This window comes from Emydura macquarii, unplaced genomic scaffold (assembly GCF_026122565.2).
Source record: "Emydura macquarii macquarii isolate MOO-44397 ecotype Brisbane River unplaced genomic scaffold, CSIRO-AGI_Emac_v2 contig_18, whole genome shotgun sequence".
Classification (NCBI taxonomy): Eukaryota; Metazoa; Chordata; order Testudines; family Chelidae; genus Emydura; species Emydura macquarii.
Window position 1 is genome coordinate 424,095 of NW_027130155.1, and position 22,732 is coordinate 446,826.

At 40.3% G+C, this 22,732-nt stretch overlaps 1 protein-coding gene across 2 annotated transcripts in view; it reads right to left on the reverse strand.

Annotated features, from left to right (window-relative positions):
* The window catches only part of SMC4 (structural maintenance of chromosomes 4), a 94,059-nt gene that overhangs the window by 10,499 nt on the left and 60,828 nt on the right, over nt 1–22,732 (reverse strand). For both annotated transcript variants that reach the window (XM_067544161.1, XM_067544240.1), the window contains exons 12-20: nt 16,988–17,173; nt 14,867–15,028; nt 14,357–14,582; nt 14,179–14,258; nt 9,016–9,168; nt 8,731–8,857; nt 5,042–5,231; nt 3,725–3,869; nt 1,121–1,294 (exon numbers count right to left, since the gene is read on the reverse strand). In XM_067544161.1, the coding sequence (XP_067400262.1) occupies nt 1,121–1,294; nt 3,725–3,869; nt 5,042–5,231; nt 8,731–8,857; nt 9,016–9,168; nt 14,179–14,258; nt 14,357–14,582; nt 14,867–15,028; nt 16,988–17,173 (1,443 nt within the window). The remainder of the gene's footprint in view (nt 1–1,120; nt 1,295–3,724; nt 3,870–5,041; nt 5,232–8,730; nt 8,858–9,015; nt 9,169–14,178; nt 14,259–14,356; nt 14,583–14,866; nt 15,029–16,987; nt 17,174–22,732) is intronic.

The window sequence follows — 22,732 nt, forward strand, 5'->3', positions numbered from 1 at the left end:
AATTGCTTGAAGAGATGGAGACATGTATCAATCGGGGAAGAAGTCAGGATCTGGAAAGGAAGTGTTTGAGTTGAGATTTGTCTAACAGCATTTCTATATATCCCAACTCTATGCTAAAGAACAAATTTGGACTTTGGTGTTATTAAAATTCATCGTAAACTATCCAACAGACCTGTGACAAGACACTGATCTTTAATGCCCTCCAGAATGATGTTTTTATTCAGCCTATTATTCATATAAGGGAATAAGTGCATGTTCAGCCTATATAGGTAAACTAAGACTACCACTAAATATTTCATGAAAATGCGGAGCAGACTATCAGCCCAAGAAGGCAAGACATAGAATTGGTAGTTTTATTCCCATACAATGAATAATCAGAGTTACTTTCAGTGTTCGGGAAGCATCCCAAAATGCTCATAAGCATCCACCAGTCTAGCATGTTGCCTGCCTCTGGAAGAGACATAAGGATCAAAGAAAAAACTCAAGATGATCACCTTGTGAGCTATGTATTGATTCAGGTCCCTGAGTTCAAGGATGAGCAGGAACCCTTAACTTTTTGCCCTATGAGGAAGTATATGGAATATAAATTCTTCCCCTTCTTTTGTCCATTGCATGGGCTCCATGGATCCAAGTGACATGAGCCGCACCTTCATCAACTTGCACCAAAGTTGGGTGCCTGGGCATAAAACTGGACTGGAATACTTAGTCCAGGTATCTTTTCATCTTAACTCTTGATAGTTTCTGGACAGATGCTAAGTCAATTATAGCTGACAGCATTTTTTCATAAATAAAAGAAAGTGGGGAAGTCAGAGGTAAAGATGCTATGCTGCCCCGTGCATGGTTGTGCTTCTAAAAGAAACAAAGTTAAAAATGAACCCAAGGAAGGAGCAAGCTGATTGAAAAGAATGGTGCCATTTTTATACTTGCTTTTCAGAGCCATTACATTTCAAGGAAATATACAGCTGTACCAACGGTCTTTAAATGTCATTTAAAAAAACCCCAAAACTGTTGGTTACATTCACCCATTTATCAGGAGACAAAGTTGTCATCACACTGAGATTAATCTTTCATGGTTTACAGTTCAAAATATGAAACCAAAATAAAATATTAAATATCTTACCTCTCTTTGCCAATATTTAATTTTTGATTGATGCTCACCAATATGACTGTCTATTTGTTCAATTTTAAGTCTAATATTAAGAGCCTCTTTTTGAAGAGCATGTTCATCATCTTGAATTGCTTTAATCTCTTGAAGTAAATTGCGATGCTCTTCCTGAACCTCTGGTAATGACTCCTAAAGAGACATAACAAAAAATTTGAAGGTGAAGTTAAGTTAGTTGTTTGGGAAGCGTTTGCATTTCCAGTGCTGTAATTTTAAGAAGTTTCTACTATAGTGTGACGCTGGCTGGATTAAGTATATTCAGGAGCTCTGATTACTCCCTTCTACACCAATCTTCCATTGGGAGTGTCATGCTGGCTGGATTGGGGGGGGCATTTATTATGTTGTTTAACATCAATATGTCAAAATCATAGTAATTCATGTGAGATACTGAGCCATGTCAGATACTGTTAGAAAGGCTATAATGTGCTAAGTAAGATGATTATGTTTATGTTCATGTGTTATATACGTAATGGAAGTTATGGATATGTTTGATATATCTTTATTTCAAATTGTGCTATGTCTGGGCGACACCCCAGACAGGATGGCTGCAGCACTAGCCTGCTTAATGGCCCATTAAGGAAACTTACAGGTACAATGGGCCAGGTGGAGAAGCCAGGGATATAGCTGATGAGTCACCAAGACTTATTCATGTGACTCTGGATTCCATCGTATTCCTGTAAATTTCCACAAGCAGCATGGCAAAGGCAAAAAGACATAAAAGGCAGCTGCACCACATCCATTTTGTCTTTAGTCTCCAGCCTACCTCTGGATCAACTCATCCACAACTGAACTGAAGCTGTGAAACAAAGGACTGAGACCCATCCAGGTACTGGATGTATACCAGAGGGACTATACAAGCCTGCAAACTCCACAATCCTACTAGAAACCTGATATATATGGACTTTAAAATCATTTGTATGTATCTGATTGCTTTAATCCTTTAACATTTCTCTTATAGTTTGTTTCTTTCTTTTTATAATAAACCTTTAGTTTTAGTTATTAAAGGATTGGCTGGCAGTGTGGTATTTTGGGTAAGAACTTATATTGATCTGGTACTGTGGCTGACCCTTTGGGGTCAGGAGAAACCTTTTTGGTAAAGAGCATAGAGTTTTAAATAACTGGTCTCTTTACTGGACCTAGTGGCTGACTGGGAGCTGGAGACTGAAATGCAGTAAAAGGGGGCTGTGTATATTTTTATTTTGGCTTCTTGATAACCAGTGTGGGGAATCAGAAGCACTGTCTGTGGCTGGTTGGGAAGTCTGACTTCAGTGTCACCCACCAGTGCTGGGAGAATCAGCTCTCCTTTTACAGCCTGCCCTGACCTTGGCATTTTCAGGTGGCTACCCTAGACACGGATAGGTCACACATAGTCCCCCACAGTTTTAAATAACCACCAGTTAAAGGTCTGAATATACACTGAAGAAACATCTTTGTTAGGGTTTGTTTTAACCTAGCTTCTGAATCTGAATACCACTCTGTGAAAGTATGTCTTAAAATCTGTGTTTGCATTTGAAAGCTGCATTATATGAATTCTGATAAGAGTATGCTTTGGAAGACAGACAACCCCTGTAGCTAGGGATGCTCTCATAGAAGCTGCATTATCCCAGGAACATCAGCCACTCAGGCTGCCTGGCACTTGCTCTCCCACAAACTATGGATGATCAGATAAGGTAGGTGACTGCACTGCAACACTCCCCAACTTCTGACACTGAATGCCTCCCTCCTCTCTCAGGAAAGAGTAGAAAAGACAACACAGCATCTTTTTTGCCAATTTATGCAGCAACTTGAAAGAGGAGAATTATGCTGCTATTTGCACAGCCATGTTATTGTATAATTTACAAGCCTTGGCTTCTAGGTTACCCTTAAACAAACCAAGAGCACTGTTTTCTACATTTTGATTTATTGTTGGCGTTTGTTTTCTCCCATTAAGGCAACCTGTGCTCTATTTAGGTGAATTTTGAAACTAAGAATTCTGCTTTAAGCACCTCAGATCAGAATTCTTGTAAGTTTTGTTGGTTACCTTGATCCATTCTTCTGAGGTGAACATAAAAAGGTAAAAAATTCTACATTTAAATACCTGCCTGAAAACTGGGTCAATAGGACAAAGTTTTGGCTTCCCATCTTTTACAATGGCCATATTTAACATCTGCTTTTGTGTTGGCTCTACAGTAAAGAACACCAGGAACTATAGGCCTCACAAAAGACCCTACCCTTTATTTTACTCAACTATATTTTTGGAGGGTAGGAAGAAGAGTGGAAGATTTTTTATAAGATGAGACATTTCCCAAATATTTTTAAAATGACCAAATTTGAGGCTTAGATATCCTTTTTATGGATATACTTCTTGCTAACTTACAAACCCTTTTTGGTATTACTATGCCTAGACCTTAGATGCCAATGGCTAACAAAATACACTAGCTCCTAGTGAAAAAGTCTGCTCACCAGAAGAATCGGATAAGATTGCAAGCTTCCTTAATTCATAATCTCTACCTGTAGAAAGTTATTGCTCCTGTGAACTACAACCTTTCGGAAGAGGCACAAAGATGGCAATATTATACCTACTTCAGCTTGTTTGCAGTTATTCATAACCTCAGTAGCTTTCTCTTCCAGTGTTGTTAACTCTGCTGTTAGGTCTTTCATTTCCTTTTCATTATCTCCAATTTCCTTCTCAGTGCGAAGAACAGATTCTTCTGATTTTTTCAGGTTTCTGAATAAAGTAGGTATTTAAGATGTACTTATGTAAGTATGCAAATAATTATGGTAAACACTTAAAGATCTGGAGAGCACAATTACTCTTGATTACAAAGAAAAAATGCGCTATATGTAGTCATGAACAGGTAAGGATCACTTTGTTCATTATTTACACTCCAATTCTTACCCCAGGGAAATACTACAATAATAGGGTCTTCTTTCCTGAATCCATACCTACACAAGATGCTTGTAATAGGCTTACTTAATTTGTGTTCTCACTGGGTTAGTGTCTTGACATTTGGTGTATGCATTTGTTATGGATTGCTGAGTATAAAACATATACCCAATTTTAATTTTGTGGGAGAAGTCACTAAAAGATCAGCCTTTTCAGATGTCAGTTGTTCAAGTGTCATTTTGAACTTGCATCTTCAAGTTTTGAATATTCAATCATTATGGACAAATAATTACAGAAAAAACAACCGAGGTTGCTATTTGTATCAGGTAATGAAAAGATGATTGGCTTAACAATTTACAAAAGTGATTTTTCTTTTTTTCTGTGAGGCAGCCATATTTGGTATGAGGACTACCATTGGGAGACATTAATATCTTGAATTCAATCAGATTTTAGCCAAAAAACTGTTGAAAATTAGTGAGTGTGCTGCAGGCCACATCTATTCAAATGGTGAATTATCATCAATTAATATAGATTAAAAAAACTGGTGAAGAGTTTATACAACTCAGCTCCAGTTGGAAGGATGTTTTTATATTCCCATTGAAGGCATTAAAATATTGGCCATAAACTAAACAGTAGACTGGGAATCCGAGAATTTGATTGTAATTGACACTAAAAATGACTCACTTTTGGGGCTATGACACAGGCAGTTCACTTAACCCCTATACTTCAGTTTTTCTTTCTATAATGTGAGTATACTACTAACTGATTTGTTAGGACAGTGGTACTCAATCTTTTGTGTATAACAATCAACCCCATGTTAGAAGAGAGAAATGTTGTGTCCCTCCCAAATCCCTTCCACCTAGCCATAAAGAAAGAGAAGGTGGTCATGACCCCTAAGATGACAAACCTCAGGAATAAGTGATTCATGTTTGTGATGTGATCAAGATAGAAGCATATCATCACTACAGCCTCAGTGTTGATGTGTTTTAACTTGAGCACGTAAGAGTGTTTACCTGTCTGCAGTCTTGATTGCCACCTGGGCTTTCGTAATAGCAGAAGTACATTCATCTATTTCCTTGTTTATCTTATCAAGTTTGTCTTGCTGAGCTTTAAGTTTATGATTATTAATCTCAATTATGAGATTATGTAATCTTTTAACTTCACTTTCCACTTTACTGGCCTTTTCAGCAACACTCTCATAATCTGTCAATACAAAAGTTTGTGAATGAGATGGTCAAACAAAAATGATAATTTTTAATAGCTAGCAGTTTAATATCTTTAACAGGAAAATTTAATTTAAGTTTCAATTAGGTCACAGGTCTATTATTTTCAGTACTAAAACAAACCCACTAAATAAGAGATTTGCCAATATACCTATACCAGCAAGCCTTCCTTGGGTAGACACAGGTTATAATGGCAAAATAGTGCTTTTGCCAGTATGGTTTATATCAGTTCCCTGAACAAAATATACCAGTCAAAATACTTATGCCACTGCAGAAATGTTACAAAAGATCACACCCTTAGCAGACATTACTATACTGGCAAAAGTTTCTAGTGTAGACCTGGCCACAATCCATTACGGCAGTGGTCCTCAAACTTTTGACCCCCTTATCCCTTGGGGTCATGGTTCAGCCAGCACTGCGGCTGGGAGCTGGGCGACAGTTGGGGGGCTGTGGCTGGGGGGTTGTGATTGGGTTTAAGGCTGTTTCTAGGGACTGTGGGGGGGCTCTGTCGGTCAGGAGCCATGTGCTGGGGCTTGGGTGCCACATCTGAGCACTGAGTCCCAGAAATGGTAGGCCAAGGCCGGGCACCATGGCTGAACTCTGCGGCAGGGGCCGGGCCTGAGGCCAGGTGGGCCAAAGCCAGGTGCTGTGGCTAGCGGAGGTGGTGGTGGTGTGAGGCCAGGCACCATGGCAAGGGTTGGGTGCCACAGCTGGGAGTGGGAGCCCAGGGTGGGGACCAAGGCCACAGTCAGGTGCCAATGTCATGGAGGCACCAGCTGGGTGCTGAGGCCAGGCCCAGAGCAGAACGCAGGGCACAGTGGGGCTGGGTGACGCTCCCTCCCTGCCCCCACGTGGGCATGGAACTGGGCCTGGCTGCACCTCCCCCCTCCCAAAGTTCCTTCGGGGTGTACCCCACAGATTGAAGACCTCTGCATTATGTACTTGAATGAATGATGTGGCTCCACAAAACCCTTGTCAAGAAGCTTCCATATAATACCATAAGTATTATCTTCTGCATTCATTTGGCTGTCAAAGTTTGGAAGAGGCTAGCATTGAAAGGGCTAATAATTAACCCTTGTTCAGTAGTTTTTCATATATTTAAACTTTTTTGAACATCAGAAGTACATATCTGGATGCCATAGAATTCTGTGTTGAATAAAAAGCAATTAATTTATGTCCAAAAATTAGGAAGAGTTTTAATAGAACTACGACCCCTACCAAAAAGGAGTTGAACTCAGGTGAAAGAAATGGTACATCTCCCAGAGTCCTTCCACTTTTTCCATCTGCTCTCCCAACCCCTGTGGCCAGAGTCCATAGCCAGCTTTAGAGCTGTCTTCAGTCAACCAACCTAATTTTCAGACAAAAAAGCTCTCCAGCTCCTTCTGATATCTATAATTTCTATATAGAACTCCACCCTAGACGTCCATTCTGATTTTCAGCAACTATATCACTGACCCTCCTTCGCCTAACTTCTCTGATTATGCAACATATCATGGCCCAATTCCCAGCTTCTGTAGTTCTGCTTGCAAGGATAGCTAACCAGTTTTCCAAATCAACTGGCTTTTCTAGCAGGATTAAATACAAAGCCTCACCCAGTCACACATCCTTTGGCCAAACTGGCTGCCCCATAATTTTCTCCAGAGGTCACAACTAATCTGTTAAGAGTTTGAAGAAATCTAAGCAGTCAAAAGCTCTCTCAACATCCAGGTGTATAACTTCACTTTTCCCAAGATGATTGTGGCTTTGTAAAAGTATTGAAGACAGTGATTGAAATGAAAATCAGAAACTATCTTTGTTACAAATGTGGGACCAGGCCCACATGCTGCTTTGGTCTTATGAAAAATCTGCCAATAGTACATCCAACTCCAAGACTCCACTGTCCAAAGTAATGGCTAATAAAGAGACCCTGTGGGAAGTGATAAGAGAACAAGATCCGACAGACTGAAAAAGCTGTTTTGTAAGCCTAGTCAAAAACAAATTCAGATGTTGAGGACCAGTCAGTTCATGAACAGAAGGATATAGATGTGTAAGACCTTTAAAGAACTCTTTACAAGAGGATGGACAAATAAATATCAAGCCTCTTTCAAAACAGTGTGGTATGCTGAGATAGCATAAAAAAAAACCCTTAGCTGTTGCTAATAACAATTTTGTAGTTTTAAAGAGGTCCAACATCACCAGAAACTGGTTCAAGGCCTCTGACCTGAGAGAATCTCCAGAACAGTTTTCACTTAGGTATCAACAGGAGCTCCAGGGCACTAAACCCTTTTGAAAAATCAGGCCCCTTATTTAAGTGCCTACTTAGGAGCCCAATTTTAAGGTATCAATTTTTGGAAATTTTAGCCTAATTTTATAACCAACTTTTCTGGCTACTTAGAAGAAAAACATCCTAGTCACTCTCTGCAAAGGAGTAGAGGCAAATTTTCATGTCTGCAGCAGTTGGCAGATGAAAAAGAACTGAGGGATGGACAGAGGTGGGTATTTATATCCTCAGTCAGTGGAACATATGGATACAAAAATGTGTGCATGCTCCCTTGCTGCCAGTACCACTCAAAAAAATAGAACTGTGGCCATCCGAACAGGAATGTCTCCTATAATGTGGTTCTGTGAAGGCAGTGTCATGAAAGAAAAAGGATTAAAAGAAGAACTGCCCATTTGTTAACATATACTCCTTATTTTATATGAAACAAAAAAGTACATGAAAATGATCATGCTTACTTTGTTTTGTTTCTTCACTTAGAAAAATGATGATGATGAAAGATTCCTATATTTTAATCTATACATTTCTCCATAAATAGCAAAACTGTATAATTTGTATGTATTTTACAGTGAATAGGTCTATACAAAAACAAAAAATAAAATCCAATGATTGAGATTAAGGCAATTCTTTATAAAGTTCTGTATTAAACCACAATTTTTCTAATTCAACTTTGAGTCACTACTGTCCAGGGTTTAAGCATAGTTTGCTAGCTGAAACCTATGATCTGAATTGCTTGTGATGTGCACAGCATCAATTGTATAAAGTGTCATGCATCTGAATTAAAGTAAAAACAACAAAAACATCAAAACAAACATATCTGATTTTTTTATATTAACTTTTGGATTAACAAATTTCAACATTAAGAAATATCAGTAAATATACAAAACAAATTTTGTTTCAACCATTTAAATAAAGTTACCTACAACTAGATTGTGGTGGTAAAGATAATAAAATTTAACCTCTACAAAACCCAATTAATTGTTAATATTTAAAAAGTATGTTTTAATCTAAATGCGATGTGAAAATGAACAACTGAAAATGACAATAAAAAAAGGACTTTACTTAAAAGTGTTCCAGTAAAACACCATTGGAAGAAGTGAAGGTGCCTCAAAGATTTTTTATATCATTGGTCAATCTGAACAAAAGCTATAAAATTCACCCCAATCCTGATAGGTAAGTGGACTTTACTATAGTTTGCACCTAGAATTTAAATAAAACATACCTTTTTTGAAAGTATTAAGGGTTTTTTCTAGCTGTTTCTGTTGTTGTTTGTCAGGAGCAGCAGCAATTACATTAGTCTCAAGTTCTTTAACCTGGACTTTCAAGTGGACTTCTTGTTCTGATAAACTCTACAAAATAAAAGACTTCATTAGAATATTGCACCAAGGAGGAAAGACTTTTCACGTTAGCAAGGGGTATAGGAGCTGTCAAAGGTAATAGAATGGAAATCTACTTTCAGCCTTAACTATGGAGATACTTAGCACTTCTCGGTAATAAACACATTTACCTGGATACTTGCTGTATACTTTTCTAAAGTGTTTCTCATTTCCCGGACACTTAGACGCAATCTTGCTATGGTTTCTTCAAGTTGCACTTTCTCCTCTTGGTACTGCATTGCTTTTATGGTATCCTTTTGCAGCTGAGATTCCATTTTATTGGCCTATAAATATAAATGTTATATAAAAATTATTAATTACAAAATTAATTTATATAGCATCTCTCTTTGAGATTTACAACACAGCAAAACCCATACCCCATAATCTTCTTAAAAAAAAAAAAAAAAAAAAAAAGAAACTGAACACAAGACCTGAGACAACAATTCAGGGAAGAATGAACAAGAAAGGTTTTTGGTGAGGAGATGGAGACTCAGACACTGAAGGCAGCCAAACTAGTGAGAGAAGAGAAAACTGAACAGTTCTTGGCAGGATGTTTGAGAGCACAGAATAGAATTACAAACAGGTGATATTAGAGAAGGTTTGACATGGCCTGGTGCTAGAAGGGTGATGAGAAAATAGTAAAACTATTTAGAAAAGAAGATAGCTCTGAAAGGGAAAAGAATGAAGGCTTGTCTGCACACAGCATTGCACTGATTTGTAATAAAGATGTTATTTTAAGCAGATTAAGTTGAATTGGGACAAGTGACTGTGTGGACATTTATGTCAGTTTAAACCAGGCTTATTTTGGTTTGTCTTAGAGTTAATTAGGAACAGGTTTAAGATAAATCAGAACAAGCATCCCACAAGAGGTTTTGAACAACTATAACTGAACTTGTGGGCAGCACAGGATCTGAGGTAGAAAATGTGCAATAAAGCCAAAGATTAGGATTTAAGCAGCAATCATCTTGGTGTGAGTGTAATAGTGACAGCAGAATAAAACAGATAATATAGAAATTTAAATCCTCTAGATTAAGGGAGCACAAGAGAGGAATTACAGTGAGGGAAAAAGAAAGGGAACCAGAGAATGGCAAATAATGTCTATTTAAGGGCAAACTGAAAAAAACTGCATAGTAATTGTGGCTTTTCAATTGGTTGTCCATATGGATCCCACTCTAGGTGCATGTGCCATGTGTACATGGGGTTCTTGGGCTATGAATGTCCCCACATTCCCTCCATCCAAGGGCAAAAAAGGGAGGAGCGGCTGCAACTGTCCCCATGCTAATTCAGAATCCTACACAGGAGTCCGAAAAAAGTGGGTATGGAAGCCAGGTCATGGGAATCACGCAGATGACATCTGAAACAACCAGTTACTATAAAGATAAGTACAATTTTTTTCTTTAAGTATCTATCTGTGTGGATTCCACTCTAAGTGACTGATCTGTAGTGTCCATATGGATGGTGGAACTGAAGAATCCTGATCACTACTGACTAAACACCACCACCTTACCAAATTTGACATCTGATCTTGTGGACAAGTCAAGGGGATAAGTGTTTAAAAGTAAAGGGCTTACTCCACATAGCTGCCTCGCAGGTTTCAGATATGGGGATGTTCCTGAAGCATGGAGAAGATGTAAATTGCGCTCTAGTAGAGTGATTTATATTTGGAGATGTATATCAGCCATATGACAGATGGGTTATGCAATGTATATCAATTTTGATATTTGCTGGGAGGAGACAATATAACCCTTAGAAGAACCAGAGATAGCAAGAGAAAGACAAGGAGACGGACTGAAATACTTGATCAATGTAATACAACAAAGAACTTGAAATGTCCAAGATGTCGAATTTATCTCCTGGGAAGTAATGGGGTTTTGAAAAAGAAACCCGTGAATAAATAAATTTGATTCCAATGAAAATCTGACACAATTTTGGGAATAAACTCAGGGTGATGGCAATACCACCTCATTTCTGTGGAATGTTGAGTAAGATCAGTCCTGAGAGTTTACAGTTTTCTGACCATTCTGGCTGATGTAATGGCAACTAAAAAGTCTGTCTTGACAGTAAGACAGTATAAAGAACATTTAGAAAGAAGATCAAAAGGGGGGCTTGTAAGGACAATACTGAGGTTCCCCTCTCACTAGTGGGTGAATGCGTAGCAACCCCTCTAGAAATCTAGATATAGAGATGATAAACTGAACCTGGGTACATGAGAGGGTGGCATGTTGATAATGTTGCACGGTGGACTGTGATATAACAGAATGGGAATCCAAACTGTAGTCAAGAATTTTGGGTGTAGGGATCTTCAAGAGGTCCAGGTTGTGCTGGGCAGCCTAAATTGAAATATTTTCCATTTAGAGGACTAACTATTTCTTGTGTAGAATTTGCTACTGTGTAGAAGAACCTCTAATACTTATATATTTTGTTTCTGTTCGGAGGGCTCAACCAGCCAACATCCAGGCTGTTATCCATATTGACCTAACATCTTGATGAAATATCTGACCTCAGTTCTGAAATCATGTTTAGACCATCTGAAAGTGATATGGGAGGCTGAATAGGCATTTTGAGATCTGTCAGTCAGAACTGTTTTGACCAATACAGAGCTATCAGGATCAAAGTAGCTGTATTCTGTCTGACTTTACATTTAACTGTCAGAATATAGGGAATCTGTGGAAATGCATACATGAGATCTTAATCCCATGGTTATGAGGAAGTAGTCCTGTAATGATTCCAGGCTTGTGTCTACCCTGGGATGAGAGGTTGGACTTTTGCATTCTTTTTGGTGGCAAACAAGTCCACTGGTGAAATATAGACTTGATGGAGGTCTTCAGCGATCACTCGTGGTTGGATTGTGCACTCAGGAAGTCTGCTAGGTTATTGCTGACTACTGGAAGATGGAGAACAACATGGGCATTATCCCATCTTGTTGACATCATGCTCACAAGTAGATTGCCTTTTGACACACATGTGATGAGTAGGAACCTCCTTGGTTATATAGTAAATTACAGATATGTCATCTGTGAGAATCTGCACCATGGATTTCTTAGAACAGGTTGGAATGTTACGCAAGCCCATTTGATTGCTTGTAGTTGTAGTATGTTTATGTGAAGAGTCAAGTAGATCCTTTTGAAACCAAGTTCTTTGTATTGTGGTAAAGTCAGGCCAGATGGCTACAAAAAGGTATACCAAGGCCGGTATGTGAGCCCTAGACTGCTAAAGGCCCTTTTCCCTGCAGGCAGAGGAGAGGTTACAGTAGGTCAATTAGAGACACCTGGACCCAATTAAGGACTACTCCAGGTCTACTTAAACCCTGCCTCCCCTAAAGGGCTGGGGGGAAGAGAGAAGGAGAGAAAGAAGCTGTCAGAAGGCTGGTGGTAACAGGAGGAGAGACTCCCCCAGACTAGGAGAAAGCATCTCTCTGCAGCCAGAGAAGGAAAAACCCCGGCCCTGGCCTGCAGGGAAGGCTGGTGCGGCTCTGATCCCCCAGGGCTTTACCACCACGTCTACAGCCCCGTGCAGGAGCCACAGAAAGGTACCTCCCAGGGCCCTGGGATATACACTGCCTGGAGCTACCTGCCCTCCCGTGAGGTTGAAGAGCACCTCTCAGGCCTGAATTCACCTTTGTCGAGGTTTCCCTTTAGTCTCTGCTCATGTCTTTGAAGGATGAGTACAACAGGACTGCTGTCTCAGGTGAGGATTTAGAAGGCAGGTACTTGCCTTTAGGCTTGTCCCCTAGTGCCTGCTCAGGTTGGATTTGGATTGTTGATGCAACCTTTTTGCACATGGTTTCAAACATTTCAGGGAGGAAAAAAAACAACCCTTTGTTGCATTTTTTCCATGTCCTGCCCAAAGCCTGAATTTGGGAGCTCCTCTTCCTCAGTACAGAAGATGGTATCTGAGTCAGAGGACTAATACCTTAGGTATTTTTAATATATCTTTTCCTTTTTGATTCACTTTGCAGGATGTGGTCTTTTGCAGCTTGCTTCATACAGTGTCTTGAGTTCTCTGGATGTCTCAGGGTCCTCCCCCTTGGGGTCCCAATGCATTGCCAGAGTTCTGTGATTCAAAGGTGGGAAAAAGGGGAGATGAGTATGTGCCCTGGTTCTGTCTCCAAGGAACTTAGGATCCATTTTAGGACGTATTTTGGGAGTGAAGGGGTCCTGTTCTGCCCCCTGGGTGGCTGGCTGAAATCTTCCTCATCCACGGAGTCTCTCCCTGTTCTTCTCTGTGTTTCCAGATCATACTTTTCTGTATTGGAGTTGTAGCTTCCTTCAAGGGATCCAGACCCAACATGACTGTCCAACTCAGAGTCCCAAACCCTAATAATGCAAGGGTTGTATAGCTGAGAACATGCAAACTATAGTTTCCCCTCCAAAGATCCTGGAAAAACTGCTTAACAACTGGAACACTATTTAGATTAGCTTGGTATTTGCATGACAGCTCTGCCAAACCTGAGGGTGGATGGTGGGGGTAAGAGGAACCTGGTGCAGAGGTGCTGCAGTTTGGCTCTGGGTGGCTGAGACCAACCCATTGCTAAATAACCAATCCAGGAGAGAAAGGAGTAGAGAGCAGACTTTCTTGCCTGTAAAGAACAGATAAAATAATAAGCTGTAAAAGAAAAGCTGGCAGCAAAGCAAACTGCTACTTGGCTGCTGCTGTGGAGGCAGATCTGGCAGTGGCCCAGAGAAAGTGGCATGGCTAGCATGAGCTGTGCTACTGCTTTTACCTGTATCTGGAAACTGCAGAGTGGCCATACATATCACAATTGTGGGATGCTGAATTGCAAAATTAGAATGTAAATCCAAAAAACTTAAACTTCTGTCTTGGCCTCCCAAGCTTATATTGACTGTTCTCATGCACAGTAGTTCCTTATTTTCAGTCCTTTCCCAGCACTAGTTTCTTCCTTCAATCAATTTCCTAACTATTAAAGATGGGGACTAATAATCTACCAATAAGTAGGCATAAGGTGTCACATATACACATGCACATAAAATCAGCGTAACGTCTACAAACAGTATAACAGTAGAGTAAAAGATAACAAAATTCTTTAAAAGCTAAACTACATTATGCAACTATTAATATGGTTTGAAATATTTTTATATAAATCTCATTAACAGTATCAAGTTTATTCAGTCTTTTCCAGAAAGTTATAGCATAGATTGATAAGTAACATTTAAACAATGTTGATTTCCATCTGCACATTATTTGTATATAAACGGCCTAAAAAAATCAGGACATGTAAATATAGGAGAGGAATTTTGAAGAAACATCTTTTCTATGTGTAATTATGAACTAACCTCTTCTTCTGAAATTTCAACAACAACGGAGGATCCCATTCTCCCCTTCATTATTTTACCTCCACCACCAGTCATTGTTCCTAAAGTAGGATGGGGAAAGAAGTTAGCAAGCTAATTTCAATTTGCTATCCAACAATAAACCCTGAAGATATAAATTTAATTTTGTATTTTTAAATACCTGACTGTTCTATGATCTGCCCTTGCAAAGTTACAACTCTCCATCTTGTGTCTTTTTGGAATGCTACTCTGATAGCCTGATCCAAATTGTTGGCTACTAGAGTATCTCGTAATGCAAAGTAAAAGGCTTGGCGAATCTTCTCATCTTTTACTTTCACCATGTCAAAGAGACGAGGAGTGTTTTCTGGCGTCTGAATTTTATTCATACTTTTTTCCCATGCTCTCATCTACATGGAAGAAAAGAAAACTCAGAATAAGTTAGAACAACATTTTAACACTCTTAAGGTGAACTCTGATGCCCGAGTGTATACCTAACACTATGCTGTTGTCACATTCCTTATAAGAATGCCAGTGGACATTTTAAATGTTACCAAAGAGATCTCTGCTCACTTGCAAGATAAAAAAATCCAAGAGATTGGTTATTACATTAGCATATACAATAAGATATTTGTTCAATACAATGTACAACATAAGGGGAGCCAACAGTATGACTTATTTCCAGAAAACTTACCTTGTCCAAGCCTATAAATGTGGCAATTCCAATTCCTTGACTCTTCAAGAAATTCACACATTCCTGGGCTGTATCAATTGTATCTACAACAATGTAGTCTAAGGCACCGCAAGATGACGAGATAGCAACATCATACTTTTCATCTATAGCTCCCAAGTCTCCCTAGTAATTGACAAATAAAGAGAGAGAAAGAGAGTGTTATGCTGATCAGTATGGTTATTAGCAGTGATGCCCATCTTTTCTAGGTACTAGTGGATAGAAAACAAAAAATATATTAACACAGCCTGAAATGTATGAATTTTATGTATACTTGACATTTTTTCATGTTGTTTTCAGAGTTCAGAATGTTTGTGAAATGTAGAAAGTTAACCTTTATTTAGAACTCACAATGTCATCTGTGCTACAGATCCCTATTTACGTATTTCTAATGTTCCCATTACTAAGATATGGCAGGGGAAATACTTAGTACTTATATAGTAGTACTTATAGTACTTATATACTTTTGTGTTAAATACAATGTACAAATAAAATGTACAGACATCTGATTAATTAAGGAGTATTGATTTATGCTCTAGACTAGTGTTTCTCAATTTCATTCCCACCCCAGAACCTTTGCGCGCCCCTGCCATACCCAAGGAACCCTTGCGCCCCCATGCCATGCCCTCCGCTGAAAAGTCAAGAAAATCTTGCTCTTTTCGGCAGCGCAGTGTAGCCTTGATTCAGCGGCGCAGCCCCATCAGCTGTTCGGAGGCACGCGAGCAGCTGATAGGCGGCCCCATCAGCCGTTCGGCGGAACACCATTTGAGAAACACTTGAGAAACACTGCTCTAGACAGTAAGATAATTAAACACAGAGCATCAGACTCAAGTTTTAGTGAATCAGTGTGGGCTAGTGGATAGACCACTGGTCTGGGACTTGGGTGATCTGGGTTCCATTCCTAGTTCTGCCACGGGTCTGCTGGGTGATCTTTGGCAAATCAGTTCATCTTGGTGCGTTGGTTTCCCATCTGTAAATTGGGGATAATGATATGGTTCAAAGAGCTTTGAGATCGCCGCTAAAAGCACTATAACAAGCTAGATGTTTGTATTTAATCACTGCTCCATCACTTTGGTTCCCTCAAGGTCACAGAGATTTAACCTGCCTCAGTTTCACTACTTCTCAAAAAGAGAGAGAAGCATCCTTTATGAGAGGCTGTATGTCTTATATTATCTTTACAGTGGTTTGAATATATGTACTAATGGAAAATTTATTATCTGACATTTCCCCCCTTGGTATTGACATCTTGCCAACACATTATGAGGGGTGGTGTCTTATTAGAGTTATCAGATGTGTTTTTAATGTCAATCCTACGTGTTAGAAATATTTCTACCATTATTTTAAAATGGCTACACTGATATTCCTGCCCATTATTTGCTGCTGGGAGGAAGCTCTTTTGAAATTGCCAAGTGCTTTAAGACATCTGTTCCATCAAATTGTTTTGTAATTGCGAACAAAATGAATTACAATGTACTCTTTGAACACGTTCCCACCCATTTCCTACCCCACTGCAACCCCCAAAGTAGGGGGCTACTGTGGTGAGTAGAGAGAGGGCATGGTCAGACCACCGTGGGTTCTAGCATAGGCAAGTGGCTTTGGTTATAGCAGACCATAGGCTGCCCTTATGCTAGGTCAGTTGTTAATTGGACCAGACAATCAAGGCCTTGTAACTGGTTTCCTGAAAATCCTCAGTCTTCTGTACTGAGTGGATTTTGATACAAGAATGAATCTAAAACATAATTAAACAAATAAAATACTACATGTTTATAGGATTCCTGACTTTGTTGCACTGAGTTTTGTTTAATAGTTGACAGAACAAGGAGACTGGAATTCTGCTATTGGCTTTTTCACTTCTTCAGTGAGAGATTTTTGTCACAGTCTTTGAGGCTGGCTCCCTGTCTGTTAAATGGGACAAGCTTACATATGTGTGTAAAAAATGCTTTGAGATTCTTGGATATAAGCCCATATAGAGGTGCCAAATATTATATTGCAGAGTTTGTTTACTTATGATAATTCCAATAAGAGCAGTGACACGTGAAGTTAAAAAGCCTGTTTGTTAATGATACATTAATTCTTCAACTTTACCAGTCTTCCATATATTCCAGGAATTTTTCCAGATTTCTTCTGCTGAATTAGAGCATCGAGAACCCTTCCTCGACTGCGATTTATTGCCAAAGAACTTTTTGCTTCTTCTACCTTCTGACGTAGCTCTCGAACATGGTTTTTAATGTCCATTTCCTCTCTTCCAAGTTTCTCAAGCTCATTCTCTTTCTAATGACATTTTAAAAAATTAATATTTGTTTACATGAGGATTATTTCTTTGCAGCTGTAACAAATGTCAGTTAGTGAAATTTCTAAAACTTGCAGACTATTGTACAATACAGTAGTCTATTAGAAACATCTATTATTTTTCTTCTTCCCATAGTTAAAAATTTTTTGTGAAGCATTTTGCTGCGCACATTTCAACATTTAATAAAAACATCCTTTATGGAAGCTATTCTAGCACCATTTGAGAGCACCACTCTCCCCTGCCAATCCCCTTTTCTGGATCAACAATTATTCTCATGTCTGACAGCTGAGCAAGGAGAAAGATGGTACGATTTCATTCTTTGCTGAATTCTGAGCAGATGACACCAGGCATGTTCAGACATGATTTTTTAGTCACTTAATTCCTACCTCCCCACTGACCAAAATATGGTAGTAGTCCTTACTGCGGACCACATCTATATTAAGGTTCAAGTTTAGCCCCTTACAAACAAAAAATAAATGGTAACTTTTAGACAAACTGAAGAATTTTATTCAAAAACTTCCAGGCCTGGGAGAAGTTTAACTTTTGAAAGAGATCATGTTTAGAAAATGTCATCCGAAGACACAAATGTTTCAGGAAGCTGTGTACAGTCAGATTAATATAGTGAATACCATTTTGCAAGCTTAGCTACAGTAGGAACTGTTAGGTGATTGGAATAATTTATGTTATTCCAGTTTTTTTCCCCCAGGACCTTCATTTTCACAAATTATTCTCTCAAAATTTAAGAAGAGAATAAAGTTCAAAACATAGTTTTAAAATTTTGTCCCATTATATGTCCAAGGGGCAATACTATAGCAACTGTTTGGGAGGCAATGACTAAAACAAATGAACAGTATTTTAAAAATGACAAGGTGGGTGAGGTAGTGTCTTTTATTTGATCAACTTCTGTTGGTGAGAGAGAAACTTTTGAGCTTACACAGAGCTCTTTTTTAGGTCTGGGAAACGTACTCAGAGCATCAGAGCTAAATACAAGGTGCAACAAGTTGTTTAGCACAAGTAATTAACACATTTCAAGGGACCATTCAAGATGAAGTTAACAGGCCACTTCACCTTGAATGATTCCTTGAAATATGTATTCACAACTTATATTAAACAACCTCTTCCACCATTTATTTAGCTATGACACTCTGGGTATTGTCAACATTGCAGAAGTTGGTCTAAAAAAAGATATTACTTCACACATCTTGTCTCTAATATCCTGAGACAAACACAGCTACAACAACACTGCATACAACAATAGTGTTTTAATAAACTTTATGAATTCACACATTTAGGCCAAAAATAAAGGATAAATTATCTAGAAGCTTTTTTTTTTTTTTGTCAAGTTACCCTTTGGGCTAAACATCTTCATTTTTGTTTAGGACCCAATAGTAAGTTGTTTTGCAAGCTTTGATAAATTTCTGTTCGGCGCTTTGAGAAAAGTTTTATGCTTCAACTAGTTTCTCAGGTTAAAAAAAGAAAACAAGATGTTTCACAATTCTAACATTTTGTATTGACTTACTGCTTAATGAGATCAAGTATGTGACATGTTTGAAAAATTGTATTTAGAAATAATAAAATTGTGTTAGATACATGTGACTAAATGCATATGAATGTGAGATCATGCTTTTTTCTTCCATTTTACTTTTAAGATAAAGACACACTGCAAAAAGCTGCTACAACAAACTTGAGAATTTAAATGCACAAGTCAGTACCTTCAAAGTTTTAATTCATAGCAATTGTAATACTACTCCATTTATGCATTTTCTATTACTGTATCCTTTGAACAGTACATTTTACATTTTGACCCTGTTTTTAATAAGTTTTAAGATTAGAAATGTTTCCCTAATTTTTAACTCCTTTGAGAAGTTTTAAATGAACAGATCCCTATAATGTATGAAACCCTAACAGTGCATTATAAAGAATCTGAAAATACACCAAAACTAGTAAGAACTGTTGATTTTCATTGTCCAAAGAAGAAAAATGTGAAGAGCAGAATCAGAAATTTGATTAAAATTTTCACGTAGTCTAAGATATTAACAGACTAGGTAGAGAAATTTGTTCACCACATGATTTTAAATTGACACTGTTCCTTATAATATATATGCTTTAAAATACATTTCTAGCCTGAAAAGTGACTGTAAAAGTAGCTTAATAGAGTTTTGTATTTAGAGTATCTGACTTGCAGATACTATTTGCTGAATTTAGAAGCACAATTTGCCATTCCTGAAAACTCACTGAATATGAAACGTCAAACATGTTTGTTCAGATTCAATCACCACCACCACCAATATAAAACATATTTCAGGCTATATTCTTCCTTTAGCAACACTTAATGCATAGCCCATGGGAGACTCCAGATCATTTCCCCATAGCTGTATTGGCTCTTCAGTTTTAATAGGATTTAAAGAAAGGGGAGGTTACTTACTGTAACTGATGGTTTTTCGAGGTGTGGTCCCTATCTAATTTCCATTGTGAGTGTGCACACGCGCCATGCACCAGAGCCGAAATTGATGAGAGCAGTGCTTGTTGATCTGTGTGCATGTGCGTGCCTCCTGAGGTCCACGTGGTCTATTTGAGGCTTCCTGCAGCTGCGCAAGTTTATGCCCCCTGTGACAGGACCAGACCTGATAGTTACAGGAGAGTAGTGGAGGGTATCTATATTAGCCCCAGGATTAACAAATCCTTGTTCTCTGGGTGATTCAGCTGGGGCTACTCCAGGGCAATTAGGCCAGCTGAGGCCAATCAGGGAGCTGGCCCCAGCTGTTAAAAGCCTCCCGGTCAGACAGATGGGGGGCAGGTGAAAGGGAGTTAGGAGGAGGAGAGCGGAGCGGAGCAGAGCTGCTACAGGGCTTGGTAGCAATCGCTGTTGCTATCACAACCCAAAGGTACTGGAGGCAAGGGGGAGCCTGTCCAGGCACGGCCAGGGATCCTAGGCACAGAGGCCTGAGGGAGGACCCCCCCGGTTCCAGGAAGTGGACCATGAGCAGTGGGGCCAAGGACAGGTGACCCAGGGACAGCAGTAGCTCACGGACTAAGCAGTTGAGATTACTCCTCACAGGATCCCTGGGTTGGGGCCCGGGGCAGGCCCGGCCACCTCCCGCTCCCACCCAGCCACATCGCTGCATAGCCGAAAAGGGCACAGGACCCACGGAAGGGCAGGGCAGGCTGCCCTCGCGACACCCCTCAGTTTCCTCTTACTAACAGGCATCGAGCCCTAAGCAGAGGGGCAAAGGGGCGTGACTGGAATCCAGATAGGGATCACACATCTTGAAGAACCATCAGTTACAGTAAGTAACCTCCCTTTCTTCTTTGAGTGATGGTCTATATGTGGATTCCATCATGGGAAGCGTAGCGAGCAGTAATCAATATGGTAGCAGGCCTAGGGCTCCATGCATGCCAGAGTTTGTAGGACTGCATTGCCTACAGGTGCATCTATGGAGGTAGCGTTAGCCAAGGCACAATGAGCCGTGAACGTATGTATGGAGGTCCAATTGCAACTTTGCAGATGTCCTGCCATGGTACGTTGTCAAGAAAGGCTGTTGTGGTCGCCTGCGCCCTTGTAGAGTATGCTCTGACATTTGGTGGAAGTTGGACCTGGCAGAGGGAGCAGCACTCTGAAATGCTGCGAACGATCCAGTGAGATATGCTGGGAAGATAGCACAGGCCCTTTGAAGTGGTCCGCTATTGTAACAGAGTTTTGACAAGGTCCGGAAGGGGCGGGTGTGTTGGAGATAGAAGGCCAGTGCACGTCTGACATGGAGGGAGTGTAGAGTTCTTTCCCCGTTGGAAGAGTGAGGTTTAGGATAGAAGAAAGGGAAGTGAATGACCTGGTTGAGGTGGAATTGGGAGGCTAACTTAGGAAGGAATTTGGGGTGAAGTTGTAGGACGACTTTGTCTTTGTGGAAGATAGTAAAGGGGGAGGTCTGCCATCGTTGCCGGCAGTTTGCTAGACCTCTGAGGAATCTAGTGGAGGTTAGATGACTAAAGATGGAGGCGCCATCCACCGGTGGAAGGAAGGCACTAATGGCCGCTAAATGAACCTTTATAGAGGAGTGGGCTAGGCCTGACCATCTAAGGTGAAGGAGGTAGTCCAGGACAGTTGGTAAACACATGGCTGATGGTTGTCTGAAGTCCATTGAGTAAAGTGTCCCCATTTGGTTTGGTAACAAGCTCTGGTCACAGGACATTGACTGTGTGTGAGTACTTATCATACTGGGGAGGAGCAACCATTATCTACTTGCAAGCTCCATCCAAATACCATGCTGTGAGGTGGAGTGCTGCTGGATTGGGGTGTTGGATGTGGCCTTGTTGTTGAGTGAGTAGGTTTGGTATGTGAGGGAGAAGGACTGGAGGGCAGGTTGACAAGTGCAGGAGATCAGAGTATCTGTCTGGGCCAGGACAAGGCTATGAGTATAACTTGTGCCTGGTCCTGTTTCAGTTTGCAGAGTACCTTGGGAATGAGCAGAATAGGTAGAAAGGCATACTGGATGTCTGGAGTCCATGGGATGAGGAAGGCATCACCTTGTAATCCCTGTCCTAATGCCCCCCTGGAGCAGAAGAGGGGAAGTTTGTTGTTTGTGACTGAGACAAAAAGGTCCCATCAGGAGTACCCCATTGTTGGAAAATGTTCCAGAGAGTGAGGTCGTGAAGTTTCCACTCGTAATTCTAATGGAAGGAGCGGCTCAGCACATCCGCCAGGACGTTGTCTGTACCAGGTAAGTGTGTTGCCTATAGTGTGATGTTGTGCTGCAGGCACCAGTTCCACAGTCAAACTGCTTCTTGGCAAAGGGAGCGGGATCTGGCTCCCTCTTGTTTGTTCACATAGAACACTGTTGACATGTCCATAAGGAGTTGAACATGCTTGCCCTGGAGCAGGGAAAGAAGCTCATGACAGGCACATAGGACCATTCTCATTTTTAGGATATCAATATTCATTTGAACCTCTATGGGGGACCACAACCCTTGAGCTGTGTGGCCCTGCACATGGGCATCCCAACCTGCAAGCGAAGCATCCATCATAAGAATAGTGTCTGGTTTAGATTGGTGGAAGGGGATGCCCACCAAAACTCTGGATGGCTTGTGCCACCATGCCAGGGAGGCTAGGACTTGTGGAGGGAGGGAGACCCATTTGTTCAAGTGGTCCTTCTGCGGGTCGTACACTGTGTGTAGCCAATGTTGGAGGCATCGCATGTAGAGTTGGGCATATGGGGTGACTGAAGTGGACGCTGACATGTGTCCAAAGAGTGAGACACAAAAGACAAACGTGTTCGTGGATGGTGTTGCAACCATGTAATGATGGTTGTGAGGGCAAGGTAATAGTCTCTGGGGAGGAATACTCCCGCTACTTGAGCGTCCAACATAGCTGTGATGAATGGGAGCTTTCTGGTGGAGACGAAGGTAGGTAGATTTGTCCTCGTTGATGCATATGCCGAGGTCAGTGAAGAGGTCTCGTAGAGTCTGGACAGTCACGAGCGGGCAGTCAGATGACCACCAATAACCAGTTGTCTAGGTACGGAAACAGGGAGTGGCCCATGAGGTGC